This window comes from Palaemon carinicauda, chromosome 35, assembly GCF_036898095.1.
Source record: "Palaemon carinicauda isolate YSFRI2023 chromosome 35, ASM3689809v2, whole genome shotgun sequence".
Classification (NCBI taxonomy): domain Eukaryota; kingdom Metazoa; phylum Arthropoda; class Malacostraca; order Decapoda; family Palaemonidae; genus Palaemon; species Palaemon carinicauda.
Window position 1 is genome coordinate 63999105 of NC_090759.1, and position 17808 is coordinate 64016912.

General features: G+C 43.0%; 1 protein-coding gene across 7 annotated transcripts in view; it reads left to right on the top strand.

Moving 5' to 3' along the window:
• LOC137627799 (myosin-IIIb-like) overlaps positions 1-17808 on the top strand; it is a 205067-nt gene that overhangs the window by 157396 nt on the left and 29863 nt on the right. For 6 of the 7 annotated variants that reach the window (XM_068359153.1, XM_068359152.1, XM_068359157.1 and 3 more), the window contains 5 exons: positions 186-292; positions 3701-3843; positions 4137-4298; positions 5502-5614; positions 6095-6259. In XM_068359153.1, coding sequence (XP_068215254.1) covers positions 186-292; positions 3701-3843; positions 4137-4298; positions 5502-5614; positions 6095-6259 — 690 coding nt within the window. The remainder of the gene's footprint in view (positions 1-185; positions 293-3700; positions 3844-4136; positions 4299-5501; positions 5615-6094; positions 6260-17808) is intronic. The other variant, XM_068359158.1, reaches the window with a different exon arrangement.

The following is a 17808-nucleotide window of genomic DNA, read 5'->3' on the forward strand; positions in this document are numbered from 1 at the left end:
CATTCAGTATGTTAAAGCAAATTATTCTAGGTAACCCTTATCTAGTTGTTCATGTATAACTTCAATGTAAGTAATTTCTTTTGATATGATATAGCTTTGCTCTTGAATATTTTGTATTATTTATTCATACATTTTGGAATACCTTGAAAAGAATCTTTATAATATTGGATTTAATTTTTCTAAAGATTCGACGCATCATCCAAGTACAAGCTTGTGTTCGACGTTGGTTGGCTAGAATTCGATACCAGAAGGAAAAGTGGGCAATGGCTCGTTCTGTGATAACACTGCAAAGGTGAGGTTTGAAGCAGTTCATCAATACAGTATTGAAAACATAGCGTCGACCTAATAAACAGTTAAGGCCTCTATTCCATTACTGATAATTGATTGTATGTATATTACTAAATTTCATTCTTCAGTCACCATTGACATTTTTGAGGGGTAAAGCAAACTTGTGTTTTTTTTCTATACCATTGTGGTTGGAGGCAGCATGAGGAAGGGCAGTGAATGGTGGAATGAAGGAGTGAAGGTAAAAGTGGAAGAGAAAAAGAGGGCTTATGAAGAATGGCTGCAGAGTAATAGTATAGAGAAGTATGAAAAATATAAAGAGAAAAATGTGGAAGTAAAGCGCAAGGTACGTGAGGCAAAGAGGGCAGCTGACCTGAGTGAAGAGAGTAAGGAAGGCTGGCTCAAGAATGGAAGAGACAGTGAAAGATGGAAATGGAAGGTTGTTAAAAGGAGAGGAGGCAAGGAAAAGATGGGCGGAATATTTTGAAAGTTTACTGAATGTTGAGGATAATAGGGAGGCAGATATAATTGCTGTTGCAGGTGTTGAGGTGCCAGTGATGGGAGATGAGAATGAGAGAGAGATTACAATAGATGAAGTGAGGAGAGCACTAGATGAAACGAGAGTAGGAAAAGCATCTGGTATGGATGGTGTGAGAGCTGAGATGTTGAAGGAGGGGAGTGTGACTGTACTTGAATGGTTGGTGAGATTGTTTAATATGTGTTTGTGTTGTCAATGGTACCAAAGAGGGCAGCTGACCTGAGTGAAGAGAGTAAGGAAGGCTGGCTCAAGAATGGAAGAGACAGTGAAAGATGGAAATGGAAGGTTGTTAAAAGGAGAGGAGGCAAGGAAAAGATGGGCGGAATATTTTGAAAGTTTACTGAATGTTGAGGATAATAGGGAGGCAGATATAATTGCTGTTGCAGGTGTTGAGGTGCCAGTGATGGGAGATGAGAATGAGAGAGAGATTACAATAGATGAAGTGAGGAGAGCACTAGATGAAACGAGAGTAGGAAAAGCATCTGGTATGGATGGTGTGAGAGCTGAGATGTTGAAGGAGGGGAGTGTGACTGTACTTGAATGGTTGGTGAGATTGTTTAATATGTGTTTTGTGTTGTCAATGGTACCAGTAGATTGGGTTTGTGCATGTATTGTACCACTATATAAGGGTAAGGGAGATGTGCATGAGTGTTGTAATTCAAGAGGTATTAGTTTGTTAAGCGTAGTTGGAAAAGTGTATGGTAGAGTATTGATTAATAGGATCAAGGATAAAACAGAGAATGCAATCTTAGAAATACAGGGTGGTTTTAGAAGAGGTAGGGGTTGTATGAATCAGATTTTTACAGTTAGGCAGATATGCGAGAAATATTTAGCAAAAGGTAAGGAGGTGTATGTTGCATTTATGGATCTGGAGAAAGCGTATGATAGAGTTGATAGGGAAGCAATGTGGAATGTGATGAGGTTATATGGAGTTGGTGGAAGGTTGTTGCAAGCAGTGAAAAGTTTCTACAAAGGTAGTAAAGCATGTGTTAGGATAGGAAATGAAGTGAGTGATTGGTTTCCGGTGAGAGTGGGGCTGAGACAGGGATGTGTGATGTCGCCGTGGTTGTTTAACTTGTATGTTGATGGAGTGGTGAGAGAGGTGAATGCTCGAGTGCTTGGACGAGGATTAAAACTGGTAGACGAGAATGACCATGAATGGGAGGTAAATCAGTTGTTGTTTGCGGATGATACTGTACTGGTTGCAGACACAGAAGAGAAGCTTGGACGATTAGTGACAGAATTTGAAAGTGTGTGTTAGAGAAGGAAGTTGAGAGTTAATGTGGGTAAGAGTAAGGTTATGAGATGTACGAGAAGGGAAGGTGGTGCAAGGTTGAACGTCATGTTGAATGGAGAGTTACTTGAGGAGGTGGATCAGTTTAAGTACTTGGGGTCTGTTGTTGCAGCAAATGGTGGAGTGGAAGCAGATGTACGTCAGAGAGTGAATGAAGGTTGCAAAGTGTTGGGGGCAGTTAAGGGAGTAGTAAAAAATAGAGGGTTGGACATGAATGTAAAGAGAGTTCTATATGAGAAAGTGATTGTACCAACTGTGATGTATGGATCGGAGTTTGTGGGGAATGAAAGTGATGGAGAGACAGAAATTGAATGTGTTTGAGATGAAGTGTCTAAGGAGTATGGCTGGTGTATCTCGAGTAGATAGGGTTAGGAACGAAGTGGTGAGAGTGAGAACGGGTGTAAGAAATGAGTTAGCAGCTAGAGTGGATATGAATGTGTTGAGGTGGTTTGGCCATGTTGAGAGAATGGAAAATGGATGTCTGCTAAAGAAGGTGATGAATGCATGAGTTGATGGGAGAAGTACTAGAGGAAGGCCAAGGTTTGGGTGGATGGATGGAGTGAAGGAAGCTCTGGGTGATAGGAGGATAGATGTGAGCGAGGCAAGAGAGCGTGCTAGAAATAGGAATGAATGGCGAGCAATTGTGACGCAGTTCCGGTAGGCCCTGCTGCTGCCTCCGATGCCTTAGATGACCGCGGAGGTAGCAGCAGTAGGGGATTCAGCATTATGAAGCTTCATCTGTGGTGGATAATGTGGGAGGGTGGGCTATGACACCCTAGCAGTACCAGCTGAACTCGGTTGAGTCCCTTGTTAGGCTGGGAGGAACGTAGAGAGTAGAGGTCCCCTTTTTGTTTTTGTTTCTTTGTTGATGTCGGCTACCCCCCAAAATTGGGGGAAGTGCCATGGTATATGTATGTATGTATGTATTGTGGTATGGTATCAAATGCCCTTCCTTGTGATAAACTGATTGTTGCTAGAATTTCAATCAGACCCTGTGATGAGGTCAAAATGAGTATCAAGTCACTTGAAATAGTAATGGAGTAATTGATCACACTGTTGATTGCTATTATAATATCAGGAAAAGATTATTTAACTTCTGAGGAATTTTTTTGTCATCTGATTTGTTTTAAGATTTATGTTCATACAACAAGTTAAGAAATAAGTGTTCATACAACTAGTGAATTATAATTGATATCTTTTGCCACTTGCTTCGATTGTCTTTCAAAATCAAATTTAACTGATGTTCATTGTATTTTGCTAAGTAAAAGTTGATACTGTAATTTAATGAATTTTAAATACAGTACATGAGATTTGGAAGAAAATCATCGACCCTTTTCTTATGACACATGTTGCTGTTTTTCATTTATAATACCTAGCTTTATACTACCTAAAGGATATAAGGGAAAATACTGACTATTGTTTACCTTTTTATACTGGTGAAAAATTTTAATAAGTTGAATTTTGAAATTTTTACTTAAGCAAAGTATAAAACTATTCTTACATAGTACACACAATCCACAGATAAAACTTGCGTTAGTTTCATATGGAATGTCTGTTCTTTAAAATTTTCTTTCGTATGTCAGGTACACACGAGGATGGATCAGCAGGAAGAAATACCAAGAGTCTCTTAAAAATCAGAAGAAGGCAGCTCCCAAAAAGGAAGCTGCAAAGAAAGGTTCTGCACCTCCCCCTCCAAGTCAAAGGAAATTAGAACATAAAGATTCAGGTAATTTAGGCCAGGACAGGCATTGAATTAGCTTCAATTGTTTTGGTGAAAATTTAATTGGTATTGCAAACTGTTTTCCATGCTATATTATTTAACCTTGAAACACTAACCATATCTAAAAATTTCTGTCTACTATTCAATATCTAACTTGGTAATAAAAGAGGAAAGGATATTATGTTAGATGCTTGCAAATGCTTTTATACTAACTCAAAGGATTACATTATTTTACATAGGGATAAAGCCAGGTTGACTAAAGTTTCTCAGTTGATATTTATTACTGTTTGCTACTATAGCCCAGTGGATGAAAGCAAAAATGATGGGTGCATTGGGTGCTCAGTCCTCTGTGGATCAGGATGACAAAGAAGTTGAGAAATCAAAGAAGGGACCTGCAAAGCATAAGCCCAAGAAGCATGGAGAAATGTCAGAGGATGAAGCAGCCACCATTATTCAGTCTTGTAAGGGCGTTGTTAGCTTCCACTTTGTTCTTAAATTGCAGTGTAGTTAAACAGAATTAGCTTGATCCGCATAGCTATAACTTATTTTGTGTTGTTCAGTACTTTTAGGTTTGTGAACTTTTAGTACAGTACAGTATTGTAGTGAAATTTTACATACAGTAGTGTTATGAGTCTACATGGCTGAGCATGAACTTTTTTCCTGTTGGTAAAATGGTTACATTGCTCATAAATGGAAAATGATTGGCACACTATTAACATTTTAATTTTATCTTATATTAACTTCTTTTTATTTAAAGTAGTATGTAGCATCATAGTCAGCTCCTGAATAAGCAAAATGTAACAGTGTGTTGTCTTGATTTGCTTAGTTTGATTTGCTGTTTCTTATCTTATGCTTGAATCCAGTTTTCATCTTAGTAACTTATAAATGTATGAGGTTTGTTAGACTTCTGCATATTTAACATTTAGCCATTCAAACACTATTTTAAAGTAGATATGAATGCTATGCATGCTTATTACAATATTCAAGTATTCTTCAAACTCTGAGTATATGAATACTTTCTTCATGATTAATTGTTATTCTCTCTCTCTCTCCGTGTGTGTGTGTGTGTGTGTGTGTGTGTGTGTTGGATAATGTCTTCTTTATATGGACTACATTACCTTGGTTGCTAATAAGCAATTTAAAGACAGCAGTCTTTTTTAGGAGTAGCCTACAATTTAATGAGAATGAAAAAAAAAAACATTTGAATGATGTGAATAGAGGAAACTTGAGAAATGACATGGAAATATACAGAGTTGATTGATTTTCCTTTTGTAATTTTATTAGTCCACAAGGCTCTACAACTAAAGAAGAGAATCAAAGCATCTTATTTAATGCTGAATGACTCTAGGTTACATAAATTAAAAAAATTATAATAATAGTAAGGCCATCATGTGACCAAAAAAATTTAAATTTTACTCTTTTGAAGTACAGTAAACTTTCCTATACATGTGCAGAAAATAATATTGCTAGTTTTTGGATGGGCTTTTATGAAAAATGTAATGATGGGGCAGTTTCATTTAATAATTATAAAGAACAAAATGGTAATGGTAATTTAAAATATGCAGGAAAAACCTGACCTTAATTTTCTCACAAGCCATCGTTGTTTCTAATCATGAAATTAGTTTTATGATAAATGTATCTTCAAAACACTTTCCTTCTTACAGATGTTCGAGGTCATCATGCTAGAAGAGAGTGGGGCCCACTTCTTGAGGAGAGGCTAAGTAAATTGGTTGAAAAACACATAGACAATGCTGAAGAGGCCTCAAAAGCACTGGAGGTATTACTTATGGTTTGATTTGTTTTGCTTTACTCAGACTAATCCTAATTCTACTTTCCTATAATACAATGGCAATGAATGAAAAGGATTTTTGTTGAGAAATTTTTTTTTTTAGTAGTTCTGTTTAGGGTTTTAAGCTGAAATTTGTATAATAGTTTTGGCTTCAAGTTATTCAATCACTTATGGTCAAGTACATAAATCTTGATACATCAGAAGATAAAAGTAAAAATTTACCTTAGATTATGATATAAATAACCCTTTCAATTTAAAAATAGATCCAAGAGAATTATGAAAGGATCCTCTCTGGTAAAAAAAATATCTCCAATAAAACCCTTCAAGGCATCTCTCACTCTGAACAGTGTCATTGCTATCATTAGTAGTTTAACAAAGCCATGGATCTATCGTCAGCTGTAATAATAAATTATGAAATAACAGACTTGCAATACTGTACTATAAAGCTTTTTTATTTTCGTTTTACAGGCGGAAGGCCTAACTCCAGATGAAGCTGCTATGATTATTCAAAAGTTCTGGGGAAAACACAAGAGGCAGAAAGAAAGTGCAAAGCTACAACCTAAATCTCAAAAGCCTATGGGCAAGTACACCAATAGCAAGAGGATGACAAGTCTGATAATGTTCTCTCAAAGTGTGAGTGTTGTAATAGACTTATATTTTTATTTTTAGCTGTAATACCAGATTCATTCTACTGTGAATGCAGTTATACCCATTTGTAATATTGTATCCTGATAGCAATGGCTCTTGCAGTATTTCAGTATCTCCAATATACAAGAAGTTGAAATTGCAGTATCTCAAAGCTTATTGATGGTTTATGAAATATAGTACAGTAATTAGAATTTAGATCCAATGCAGAAATTTCATTTTCATTCCTTAGGTATAGTGTGTCTGAATTCCAATGAATTCACTCACTATCTTATGTATGGTAAGATTTGAAATGCTCTAATTTTAAATATTTAACTTAGCCGGTGAATATATAGCTGCAACTCTGTTGCTCGACAGACAAAAAACTGTACAAAAAACTCGCCAGCGATCGCTACACAGGTTGCGGGTGTGCCCATCAGCGCCAACTGTCGGCCAGATACCATACTCAATGTAAACAAAGACTCAATTTCTTCTCTGTCGACGTGTCGACAAGACGTACTTTTACTTGCTGTAGAACCTGGAGTTTTCTCAACATATTTGGTGAAGTACTTCATTTTGGTTTGAGCTTTCGCAGTGCAGGTGTTTTATCTTCATCTTAAATCTTGAACTCGTTTTGGATTTAATTTTTGGTGACAAAGAGAGTATGGACTTTCTTTGACTTTTAAATGGCCGACCTTTCCCTTAGACGGAAGTGTGTTTAGGCTTTTAGTAATTATCTTATCACGTTATAAATTAATTATAGATTTTCCTCTATATATTTTATATCTCACCGCCTTTATTAGGCCTCTTCGATTAACTTTACATTTATAATAAACATAAAAAATAAATTTTTCAATATTAATCTTACCCGATAATCATGTAGCTGTCAATTCTGTTGCCGACAGAAATCTACGGTCGGGATACGCCAGCGATCGCTATACAGGTGGGGGTGAACACCACAGCGCCATCTGTGGTCAGGTACTCCAGTACTTCTTGTCAACACCACCTCAATTTTTCCTCTGTCGTGCCTCCGGCTAGACCTACATGGATACGCTGTTGATTCTGGAGTTATTGCTCACGATTTGGTGATGTATTTGCTCTAGAGTTTAGCCTTCGCTATTCAGGAAGCTTTATCATTAGCTTAGCAAGTTTTTGGAATTAATTTGATTTAATTTTTGATTTAATTTTGGTGACGAAGAGAGTATGAACTCTCTTTCACTTTTAATGGCCGACCCTTCCCTTAGACGGAAGTGTTGGTGTCGAAGAGAGTATAGACTCTCTTTCTTAATTTTGCTTAACAAAAGTTATAGATTTATTTTATATCTCTCCGCCTTTTATAGGCCTCTTCGATTAACTTCCTTTTATTATAAACTTATTAAAATTAATTTTTATATTTGTTTATATTCGACCTTTCCTAATAGTAGGCGGTCTTTTCTTGGAACCGAAGTTAATTAACATTGAGCCCGTCATTTCGTTTTTACCTGTTAACATATTATGCTATTTTAATGTTTTTGAAAGAATTTCTTTGATAGTCTCGTACTGTTTTCAAAGTTGAACTAACGTTTTGTTTTGTCTCTGCAGTTGTTGACGTTCAGAACGTTCAACTTGCGCTCTATCGTTACGATAGAGAGAGAGTATTCACGGTGTCACGTTGCAGTAAGAGTAGAACGATTCTATCGTTTTGTTCATTCTTTCTTAGCTTAAATGGTTTTAATTCTAATAAAGGAACTTTTTATTTGGGAAATCTTTCAGTTTTTTTCCTTTAACAATAATATGTTTTAACGATATATATAATTGGGCTCATCTCTCAGGTTCTAAGTCAAGAGAGAGAGAGAGAGATAGAGACGGAGGGAGAGAGAGGGGATAAACGTTTCGTTCAAGCGGTTAACGTTGTTATCGTTTTTGCTCTTCTCCCTAGTCTCTTTAGGGGAAGAAGATAAACGTTTCTAGAGTTTTATTCTTGTTCTCAGGCTTTATGCGGTGAGAGATTTTAAACGTAGTTTATTTGATCTAGTGTTTAGTCTCTTTTCCAGCCACTGAATTATTTATCTTTCATTATGTTTTTCTGTTACATTGTAATACTGTTTTCGCAATTACTAACTTTTAATGAAGGATAGAATTGCGTGTTTCAGGTACAAACCACTTAAAGTTTCGAGTTCAGTGAAATAAGTGCAAACAGAAAATCAAAAGTGATAAAGTGATAAGCGCAAAGTGTTACAGTGTTGCGTTCGAGGGTTCGTCTGTTCGTGCCAGTTGTTCGCCTAGTCTGGGACCTCTTACAAGCTCCCAAGCAGGGGAGAAGTAACGTCGAAGGACTTATGGGTTCATCAGGCCTTGATCGACGAACAGACGTTTCCCTCCGTGGTTTCGGGTGTAACCAACTCACGTAGCCGACGTGATCACCCCACCCACACAAAGACGAGAGAGCCCTTTTATTCCTCGTCTGCGGAAGAGGTTTCTCGCAGAAACCATGGACCAAATCTTGCAGCTTTTAAGTGCAAGTCGGTCCCTTCCGCGCAAGTCCAACTCCTAGGTGGTGCCATTAGCACTGGGTCAGTTCGGACTTGCTGCAGTACGACAACTGCACACCTCCCAGAGAGGCAAGGTGGTATCGCAACAGGCAGTAACTCCGTCTGTTGCCGCACCAGCTGTTTTAGACCCTCAGTCTCAACGGACAGTAGCTCCGTTTGTTGTTGTCTTTCTTAAACTCTAGTGGTCTATGCTGCAGACAATGCAGTCTCAGCTTGCGGTGTTGATGCAGGAGTTTCAGGCAGAGAAGGTTAGCACACCTCCTCCTGCGAGCGCTCCTCCACCTCTGCGCAGTCCACCCTGCCAGACGTATGATGTTGAGGCTCCTCCTGCCTCCATGCGTGAGCTGCCGCATTGGGAGTTGCCAGGTACCAGCGCTATGCAGCAACCTCCACTTTCCTTGAGGCAGGAGCCTCATGCTATGCGGCAACCGCCTCAACTCTTGAGGCAAGAGCCTCAACTCTTGAGGCAAGAGCCTCAACTCTTGAGGCAAGAGCCTCAACTCTTGAGGCAAGAGCCTCAACTCTTGAGGCAAGAGCCTCAACTCTTGAGGCAAGAGCCTCAACTCTTGAGGCAAGAGCCTCAACTCTTGAGGCAAGAACCTCAACTCTTGAGGCAAGAACCTCAACTCTTGAGGCAAGAACCTCAACTCTTGAGGCAAGAGCCTCAACTCTTGAGGCAAGAACCTCAATTCTTGAGGCAAGAGCCTCAACTCTTGAGGCAAGAACCTCAACTCTTGAGGCAAGAACCTCAACTCTTGAGGCAAGAGCCTCAACTCTTGAGGCAAGATCCTCAACTCTTGAGGCAAGAGCCTCAACTCTTGAGGCAAGAGCCTCAACTCTTGAGGCAAGAGCCTCAACTCTTGAGGCAAGAGCCTCTCTCTGCGCAGCCACCTCCTCAACCCTTGAGGCAGACGCAACTCTTGAGGCAGGAACCTCATGCTATGAGGCAGCCGCCTCAACGCATGCAGCAACCGCATTCTTCACAGCATGAGCCTCTCTCTGCGCAGCTACCTCCTCAACCCTTGAGGCAGACGCAACTCTTGAGGAGGAACCTCACAGGAGCCTCATGCTATGCGGCATCCTCCTCAAACCATGAGGCAGGAGCCTCATGCTATGCGGCATCCTCCTCAACCCATGAGGCAGGAGCCTCATGCTATGCGGCAACCTCCTCTACCCATGAGGCAGCCTCATGCTATGCGGCATCCTCCTCAACCCATGAGGCAGGAGCCTCATGCTATGCGGCATCCTCCTCAACCCATGAGGCAGGAGTCTCATGCTATGAGGAGCCTCATGCTATGCGGCATCCTCCTCAAACCATGAGGCAGGATCCTCATGCTATGCGGCAACCGCCTCAACCCATGAGGCAGGAGCCTCATACTATGCGGCATCCTCCTCAACGCATGCGGCATGAGCCTCATCCCTTGCAGCATGAGCCTCATCCCATGCAGCATGAGCCTCATACCATGCAGCATGAGCCTCATCCCATGCAGCATGAGCCTCATCCCATGCAGCGTAAGCCGCACGCCATGCAACATGCTCTGCTTACCTTACAGCATGCTCTACATACAGCATGCTCTGCATAAAGCATGCTCTGCATACCTTACCGCATGCTCCTCAGTCACACATCTTTGGTTGTTGCCAACTCACTAGACGGTCAAGCAGTTTCATAACGTTGCCTTCTAGTCTGCTGCTTTTGCACCAGTGAAACCCTCACTGAGAGAACTTAGCTTTTCTCGGATATGGTTCCTGTAGATGAGAAAGTGCTATTCTCCCTCCTTCTGATATTCCCTTGAGGACTCTGTCATTTGGAGAGAAGCCTTTAGCTGCTTAGCCTCCTATGGACTTATATTTAAGCATAACATGCTTCCAGGGAGGGTAATGGTTCCACTTCAGTCGCTAACCCCGTCTGTTACCACACCTGCTCCCATAGACCTTGAGCTTTGTTGCAAGACATGCAGTCCAAGCTTAGTCCTTGTTAGAGGATTTTTTGTTTACGGAGTCAGTGTGTCACTGGGAAGACGTTCAACAACCAGCAGAAGTGACTTGTTGTGACGCAGTGCGGCAACCTCAGCAACCCGATAAGGAGTTGTCTGTACGACCCAGACAGTCTAGACAGCTTCGGGTTGTCGCTGTACTTCCTCGCTTCCCCATGGTTGACAGTTCACAGACTGTGCAGCAGTACCATGATCTTGTGTCCGGCTCCGTCAGACGACTAGCTTTTAAGAGCTCCCACAAGTCGTCGCTGTCTGGAGATTCTCAGATGGACTATGGATCTGACCAAGGAACTGGGCCTCCTGGTCAATTTTGAGGAGTCCCAGCTCGTCCCATCCCAGACCTTTGTCTACCTGGGTATGGATCTTCAGAGTCGAGCTTTTCGGGCTTTTCCGTCGGCCCCAAGGATCTACTAAGCCCTAGATTGCATCCAGAGCATGCTGAGAAGGAACCGATGCTCAGTCAGGTAGTGGATGAGTCTAACAGGGACACTTTCATCGCTGGCCCTGTTCATCGAGTTAGGGAGACGCCACCTCCGCCCCCTTCAGTATCATCTAGCGGCTCACTGGATAAAGGACATGACGCTAGAGACGATCTCAGTTCCTGTTTCCGAAGAGAGGAGGTCTACTCTCACGTGGTGAAAGAACAGCTTTCTTCTCAAGGAAGTCTACCTTTGGCTGTTCAGAAACCCGACCGCCGTCTCTTCTCTGACGCATCAGACACGGGCTGGGGTGCGACTTTGGACGGACAGGAATGCTCGGGAACATGGAATCAGGAGCTAAGGACACTTCACATCTCTTGCAAGGAGCTGTTGGCGGTTCATCTGGCCTTGATAAACTTCAAGTCCCTCCAGCTTAACAAGGTGGTGGAGGTGGACTCTGACAACACCACAGCCTTGGCTTACATCTCCAAGCAGGGAGGGACTCATTCGTGGAAGTTGTTCTAGATCGCAAGGGACCTCCTCATCTGGTTAAAAGATCGAAAGCTCACGCTGGTAACGAGGTTCATTCAGGGCGATATGAATGTCATGGCAGATCGCCTTAGCCGGAAGGGTCAGGTCATCCCCACAGAGTGGACCCTTCACAAGAATGTTTGCAGCAGACTTTGGGCCCTGTGGGGTCAGCCAATCATAGATCTGTTCGCTACCTCGATAACCTAGAGACTCCCGTTGTATTGTTCTCCGATTCCAGACCCAGCAGCAGTTCACGTGGATGCTTTTCTGCTGGATTGGTCCCATCTCGACCTGTATGCATTCCCGCCGTTCAAGATTGTCAACAGGGTACTTCAGAAGTTCGCCTCTCGCAAAGGGACACGGCTGACGTTGGTTGGCTCCGCTCTGGCCCGCGAGAGAATGGTTCATAGAGGTACTGCAATGGCTGGTCGACATTCCCAGGACTCTTCCTCTAGGAGTGGACCTTCTACGTCTACCTCACGTAAAGAAGGTACATCCAAACCTCCACGCTCTTCGTCTGACTGCCTTCAGACTTTCGAAAGACTCTCAAGAGCTAGGGGCTTTTCGAAGGAGGCAGCCAGAGCGATTGCCAGAGCAAGGAGGACATCCACTCTCAGAGTCTATCAGTCTAAAGGGGAAGTCTTCCGAAGCTGGTACAAGGCCAATGCAGTTTCCTCATCCAGTACCACTGTAACCCAGATTGCTGACTTCCTGTTACATCTAAGGAACGTAAGATCCCTTTCAGCTCCTACGATTAAGGGTTACAGAAGTATGTTGGCAGCGGTTTTCCGCCACAGAGGCTTGGATCTTTCCACCAACAAAGATCTACAGGACCTCCTTAGGTCTTTTGAGACCTCAAAGGAACGTCAGTTGTCCACTCCAGGCTGGAATCTAGACGTGGTCCTAAGGTTCCTTATGTCATCAAGATTTGAACCTCTCCAATCAGCCTCTTTTAAGGACCTCACATTAAAAACTCTTTTCCTCGTGTGCTTGACAACAGCTAAAAGAGTAAGTGAGATCCACGCCTTCAGCAGGAACATAGTTTTCACATCTGAAACGGCTACATGTTCCTTGCAGCTCGGTTTTTTGCTAAAACGAGCTTCCTTCACGTCCTTGGCCTAAGTCGTTCGAGATCCCAAGCCTATCCAACTTGGTGGGGGACGAACTGGAGAGAGTACTTTGCCCAGTTAGAGCTCTTAGGTACTATCTAAAAAGGTCATAACCTTTACGAGGACAATCAGAAGCCTTATGGTGTGCTATCAAGAAGCCTTCTCTTCCAAGGTCTAAGAACTCAGTTTCTTACCTATTCAGGCTCCTGATTAGGGAAGCACATTCTCTTCTGAAGGAAGAAGACCTTGCTTTGCTGAAGGTAAGGACACATGAAGGGAGAGCTGTGGCTACTTCAGTGGCCCTCAAACAGAACCGTTCTCTGCAGAGTGTTATGGATGCAACCTATTGGAGAAGCAAGTCAGTGTTCGCATCATTCTATCTCAAAGATGTCCAGTCTCTTTACGAGAACTGCTACACCCTGGGACCATTCGTAGCAACGAATGCAGTAGTAGGCGGGGGCTCAGCCACTACATTCCCATAATCCCATAACCTTTTTAACCTTTCTCTTGAATACTTTTTATGGGTTGTACGGTCGGCTAAGAAGCCTTCCACATCCTTGTTGATTTGGCGGGTGGTCAATTCTTTCTTGAGAAGCGCCGAGGTTAAAGGTTGTGATGAGGTCCTTTAGTATGGGTTGCAGCCCTTTATACTTCAGCACCTAAGAGTCGTTCAGCATCCTAAGAGGACCGCTACGCTCAGTAAGGAAGACGTACTTAATAAAGGCAGAGTAATGGTTCAAGTCGTCTTCCTTACCAGGTACTTATTTATTTTATGTTATTTTTGAATAACTAATAAAATAAAATACGGGATACTTAGCTTCTTTGTTAACATGTATGCTGGTCTCCACCCACCACCCTGGGTGTGAATCAGCTACATGATTATCGGGTAAGATTAATATTGAAAAATGTTATTTTCATTAGTAAAATAAATTTTTGAATATACTTACCCGATAATCATGATTTAATTGACCCACCCTTCCTCCCCATAGAGAACCAGTGGACCGAGGAAAAAATTGAGGTGGTGTTGACAAGAAGTACTGGAGTACCTGACCACAGATGGCGCTGTGGTGTTCACCCCCACCTGTATAGCGATCGCTGGCGTATCCCGACCGTAGATTTCTGTCGGCAACAGAGTTGACAGCTACATGATTATCGGGTAAGTATATTCAAAAATTTATTTTACTAATGAAAATAACATTTTAATGTTTTGTTTATATGCGACCTTTCCTGAGAGTAGGCGGTCCTAACTTGGAAACCGAAGTTAAACAACGTTGAGCCCTTTCAATCGTAAATAGCTTTTAAGAGCTAATGATTTAAAACTTTTTAAATGAATATTTTTAATAAATATTTTATGAAAGATTTTCTTTGAATAGTCTTCGTACTGTTTTCAAAGATGAACTAACGTTTAGTTTATTTATGCTACGCAGTTTGCGCTCTATCGTTACGATAGAGAGAGAGAGTATCACGGTTTCACTTTGCAGAAAGAGTAAATCGATTCTGACGTTTTGTTCATTCTTCTTTCAAAGCTTAAATGTTTTAAATTCTATTTTAAAGGAACTTTTTAATTGAAAAACCTTTCAGTTTTTCCTTTGGTCAAATAACATGTTTTTTTGACGAAATGTAATTGGGCTCTTCTCTTAGGTGCGAAATCAAGAGAGAAAGAGAGAGAGAGATAGAGACGGAGGGAGAGAGAGGAGAGAAAACGTTCCGTTCAAGCGGGTAACGTTGTTCTCGAGTTACTCTCGTCCCTAGTCTCTGTACGGGGAGAAAGGATAAAACGTTTTTAGTTTTATTCTCGTCCCCAGGCAATGTACGGTGAGAGATTGTAAACATAGTTTTGAATGAACTAGTGTTTCTTCTCTTCCCCAACCACTGATTTTTTTTTTTATCTTAAAAGATGTTTACTGTTTTTTTTTGCTGGTATTAATGTGCTTGCATTATACGACTGATTTCGCATTTACTACCTTTTGATGAGGGTAGAATTGCGTGCTTCAGGTAGAAATCAGTAAAAGTTTCGATTTCAGTGAAATAAGTGCAAAACAGAAAATCGTAGTGATAAAGTGATATTGCGCAAAGTGTTACAGTGTTGCGTCCGAGGGTTCGTCTGTTCGTGCCTGTCGTTCACCTAGTCCGGGACCTCTTGCAAGCTCCCAAGCCCAGGGGAGAAGTAATGTCGAACGACTTATGGGTTCGAGAGGCCTTGATCAGTGAACAGACGTTTCCCTCTATGGTATCGGGTGTATCTTACCAAGATCTCCCCTACCATAAGGCGAGAGAGACAATTTTCTCCTCGTCATCCGAAGGCTTTTCGCACAAGAAACCTGAAACAAGGTTTCGAGGCCCTTAAGCAAAAGTCAGTCCTTTCAGGACAGGTCCAGCGTCCTGGTTGCAGCCATTAGGACAGCTCTGACCCTATGCAGTCATCGGAAAACTGCTCGCCGCCTAACAAAAGCGTAACACAGACTCCGAGAGTCTTTTTTGTTGGCAAAGTGTTGCGGTCACAGACGTTACCCTCGTCTCTTACCGCAACCATTTCCGTTGATCCTAAATGGGTTTTACGGCAAGACATGCAGAATATGCTTGCCTCCCTTATGGAAGACTATTCTGCCGATTAGTCCGTTGAGCCTAGCCGTTTATCTCATCGAGATCCTGGCTGTCAGCCAACCTAACGTTCCTTTGTGCTTCCTGTTGACGTTGGCGTAGCTAAGTCACGTCAATCAGGTTGTTTAGAACCACACTCGATGCGGTCTCGTGTGGATTTTCAGCCACATTTGGACGTTAGGCCACTTGCTGATGCTCCTGTTGACGTTTAGGACGTTCGCTAACAATCGGAGTTGACTTGTTTTAACGCTGTGCGTCAACCTCCGCATTCTAGAGTTGTTTTGACTGCTCATTCTAGGCAGTCAAAGCAGTCTCGAGTGGACGCTGTGCGTCTTCACGCACCTGTTGTTGTTGACAGTTCACAGACTGTCAAGCAGTTACATGACGTTGCGTCCTGGTCTCTCGCACCTGTTGTTGTTGACAGTTCACAGACTGTCAAGCAGTTACATGACGTTGCGTCCTGGTCCGCTACTAATGCACCAGTGCGTGTGGACTCTGCTTGTAAAGCATTGCCACCACGGTAGGTCTCTCCCTTGCTTGAGACTCAGCTATTATCGGACAAGGTTCCTTTAGATGAGGAAGTTGCTGTTCCCCCTCCTACTGATATTCCCTTGAGGACTCTGTCAGACGGAGAGGAGCCTAAAGCTGGTTAGCCCTCTGTGGACTTTAATTAAATCATGCTGTTTTTTAAGGATCTTTGTCCGGATCTTTTTGTAACTGCTGCTCCTCGTTCGCCTAAACGTCAGAGCTTACACTAGGCCTAGCTACTTCGAAGCCGTTGTTTATAAGCTAGTGCTCTCTCGCTCTCCTAGAGAGCTTTACGTTTGCAAGGCGACTGGTTTATCACCAGGAGGAGTTTGGGGGATACAGCCTTTGCTTTCCCTTCTTTTAAACTGGCTTACGAGCCTTTGAAGTTTTGCTGTACAATTATGTCATGCATAAACAAGGCTTTCAGGGATGGAAAGCGGTACCGCCTCAGTCGCTAACCCCGTCTGTTGCCGCACCTGCTCCCGTAGACCCTAAATGGGCTTTGCTGCAAGACATGCAGTCCAAGCTTGCGTCCTTGATGGAGGACTTTAATGCGGAGAAGGTTGGTGCTGAACCTTCTGGCCAACAACCTTCCAAGCGGTCGGTTGTGCGCCCTGTTGACGCTGAGGTAACCTTCTCGCGTCTACCAGTTGAGGTGGTTCCTCCACCGATGCGACCCAGTGTGGGTTGCCAGCCGCACGTTGACGTTAAGCGACGCTCGGAGGTGGTTGTTGACGTTCAGGACGTTCAACAACCATCAGAGGTGACTTGTTTTGACGCGGTGCGTCAACCTCCGCAACCCGGTATGGTGTTGACTGCACAACCCAGACGGTCTAGACAGTCTCGGGTGGACGCTGTGCGTCCTCGCGCACCCATGGTTGTTGACAGTTCACAGACTGTGCAGCAGTTCCATGACGTTGCGTCCGGCTCCGTCACGCATGCACCAGTGCGACCGGACTCAGCGAGCCAGACGTTGCCCACTCCGTTGCCGTTTCCTCATCAGTTTTCGGATGAGGAACTATCTGATGAGGACGTTGCTGAACAACAAGACGATCAGCCCCCAGAATAGATCAAGCCCTGCTATCCATCCAGAAGATGCTGAAGAAGGAACGCTGCTCAGTCAGGCTGTGGATGAGTCTGGTAGGGACGCTGTCATCCCTGGAACAGTTTGTATCACTAGGAAGACTACACCTCCGTCCTCTTCAATACCATCTGGCTTTTCACTGGAAAAAGGACAAGACGCTAGAAGCGGTCTCGATCCCGGTTTCCGGAAAGATAAAGTCTTGTCTGACTTGGTGGAAGGACAATATCAACCTAAGAGAGGGTCTTCCCCTGGCTGTTCAGACTCCCCACCACGTTCTCCTCTCGGACACATCGGACTTGGGCTGGGGCGCGACACTGGACGGTCGGGAATGCTCAGGTCTGTGGAACTCGAGTCAGAGGAGCATGCATATCAACTGCAAGGAGCTGTTGGCAGTTCATCTGGCCTTGAAAAGCTTCGAGTATCTCCTTCGAGGCAAAGTGGTGGAAGTAAACTCGGACAACACCACGGCCTTGGCGTACATCTCCAAACAAGGAGGTACCCACTCACTGACGTTGTACGAGATCGCAAGGGACCTGCTCATCTGGTCAAAAGGTCAAGACATCTCCCTAGTAACGAGGTTCATCCAAGGCGACTTGAACGTCATAGCAGATTGTCTCAGTCGGAAAGGGCAAGTAATTCCAACCGAATGGACCCTCCACAAGGATGTGTGCAAGAGACTTTGGGCCACTTGGGGTCAACCAACCATAGATCTCTTTGCAACCTCGCTGACCAAGAGGCTTCCAATCTATTGCTCCCCAGTC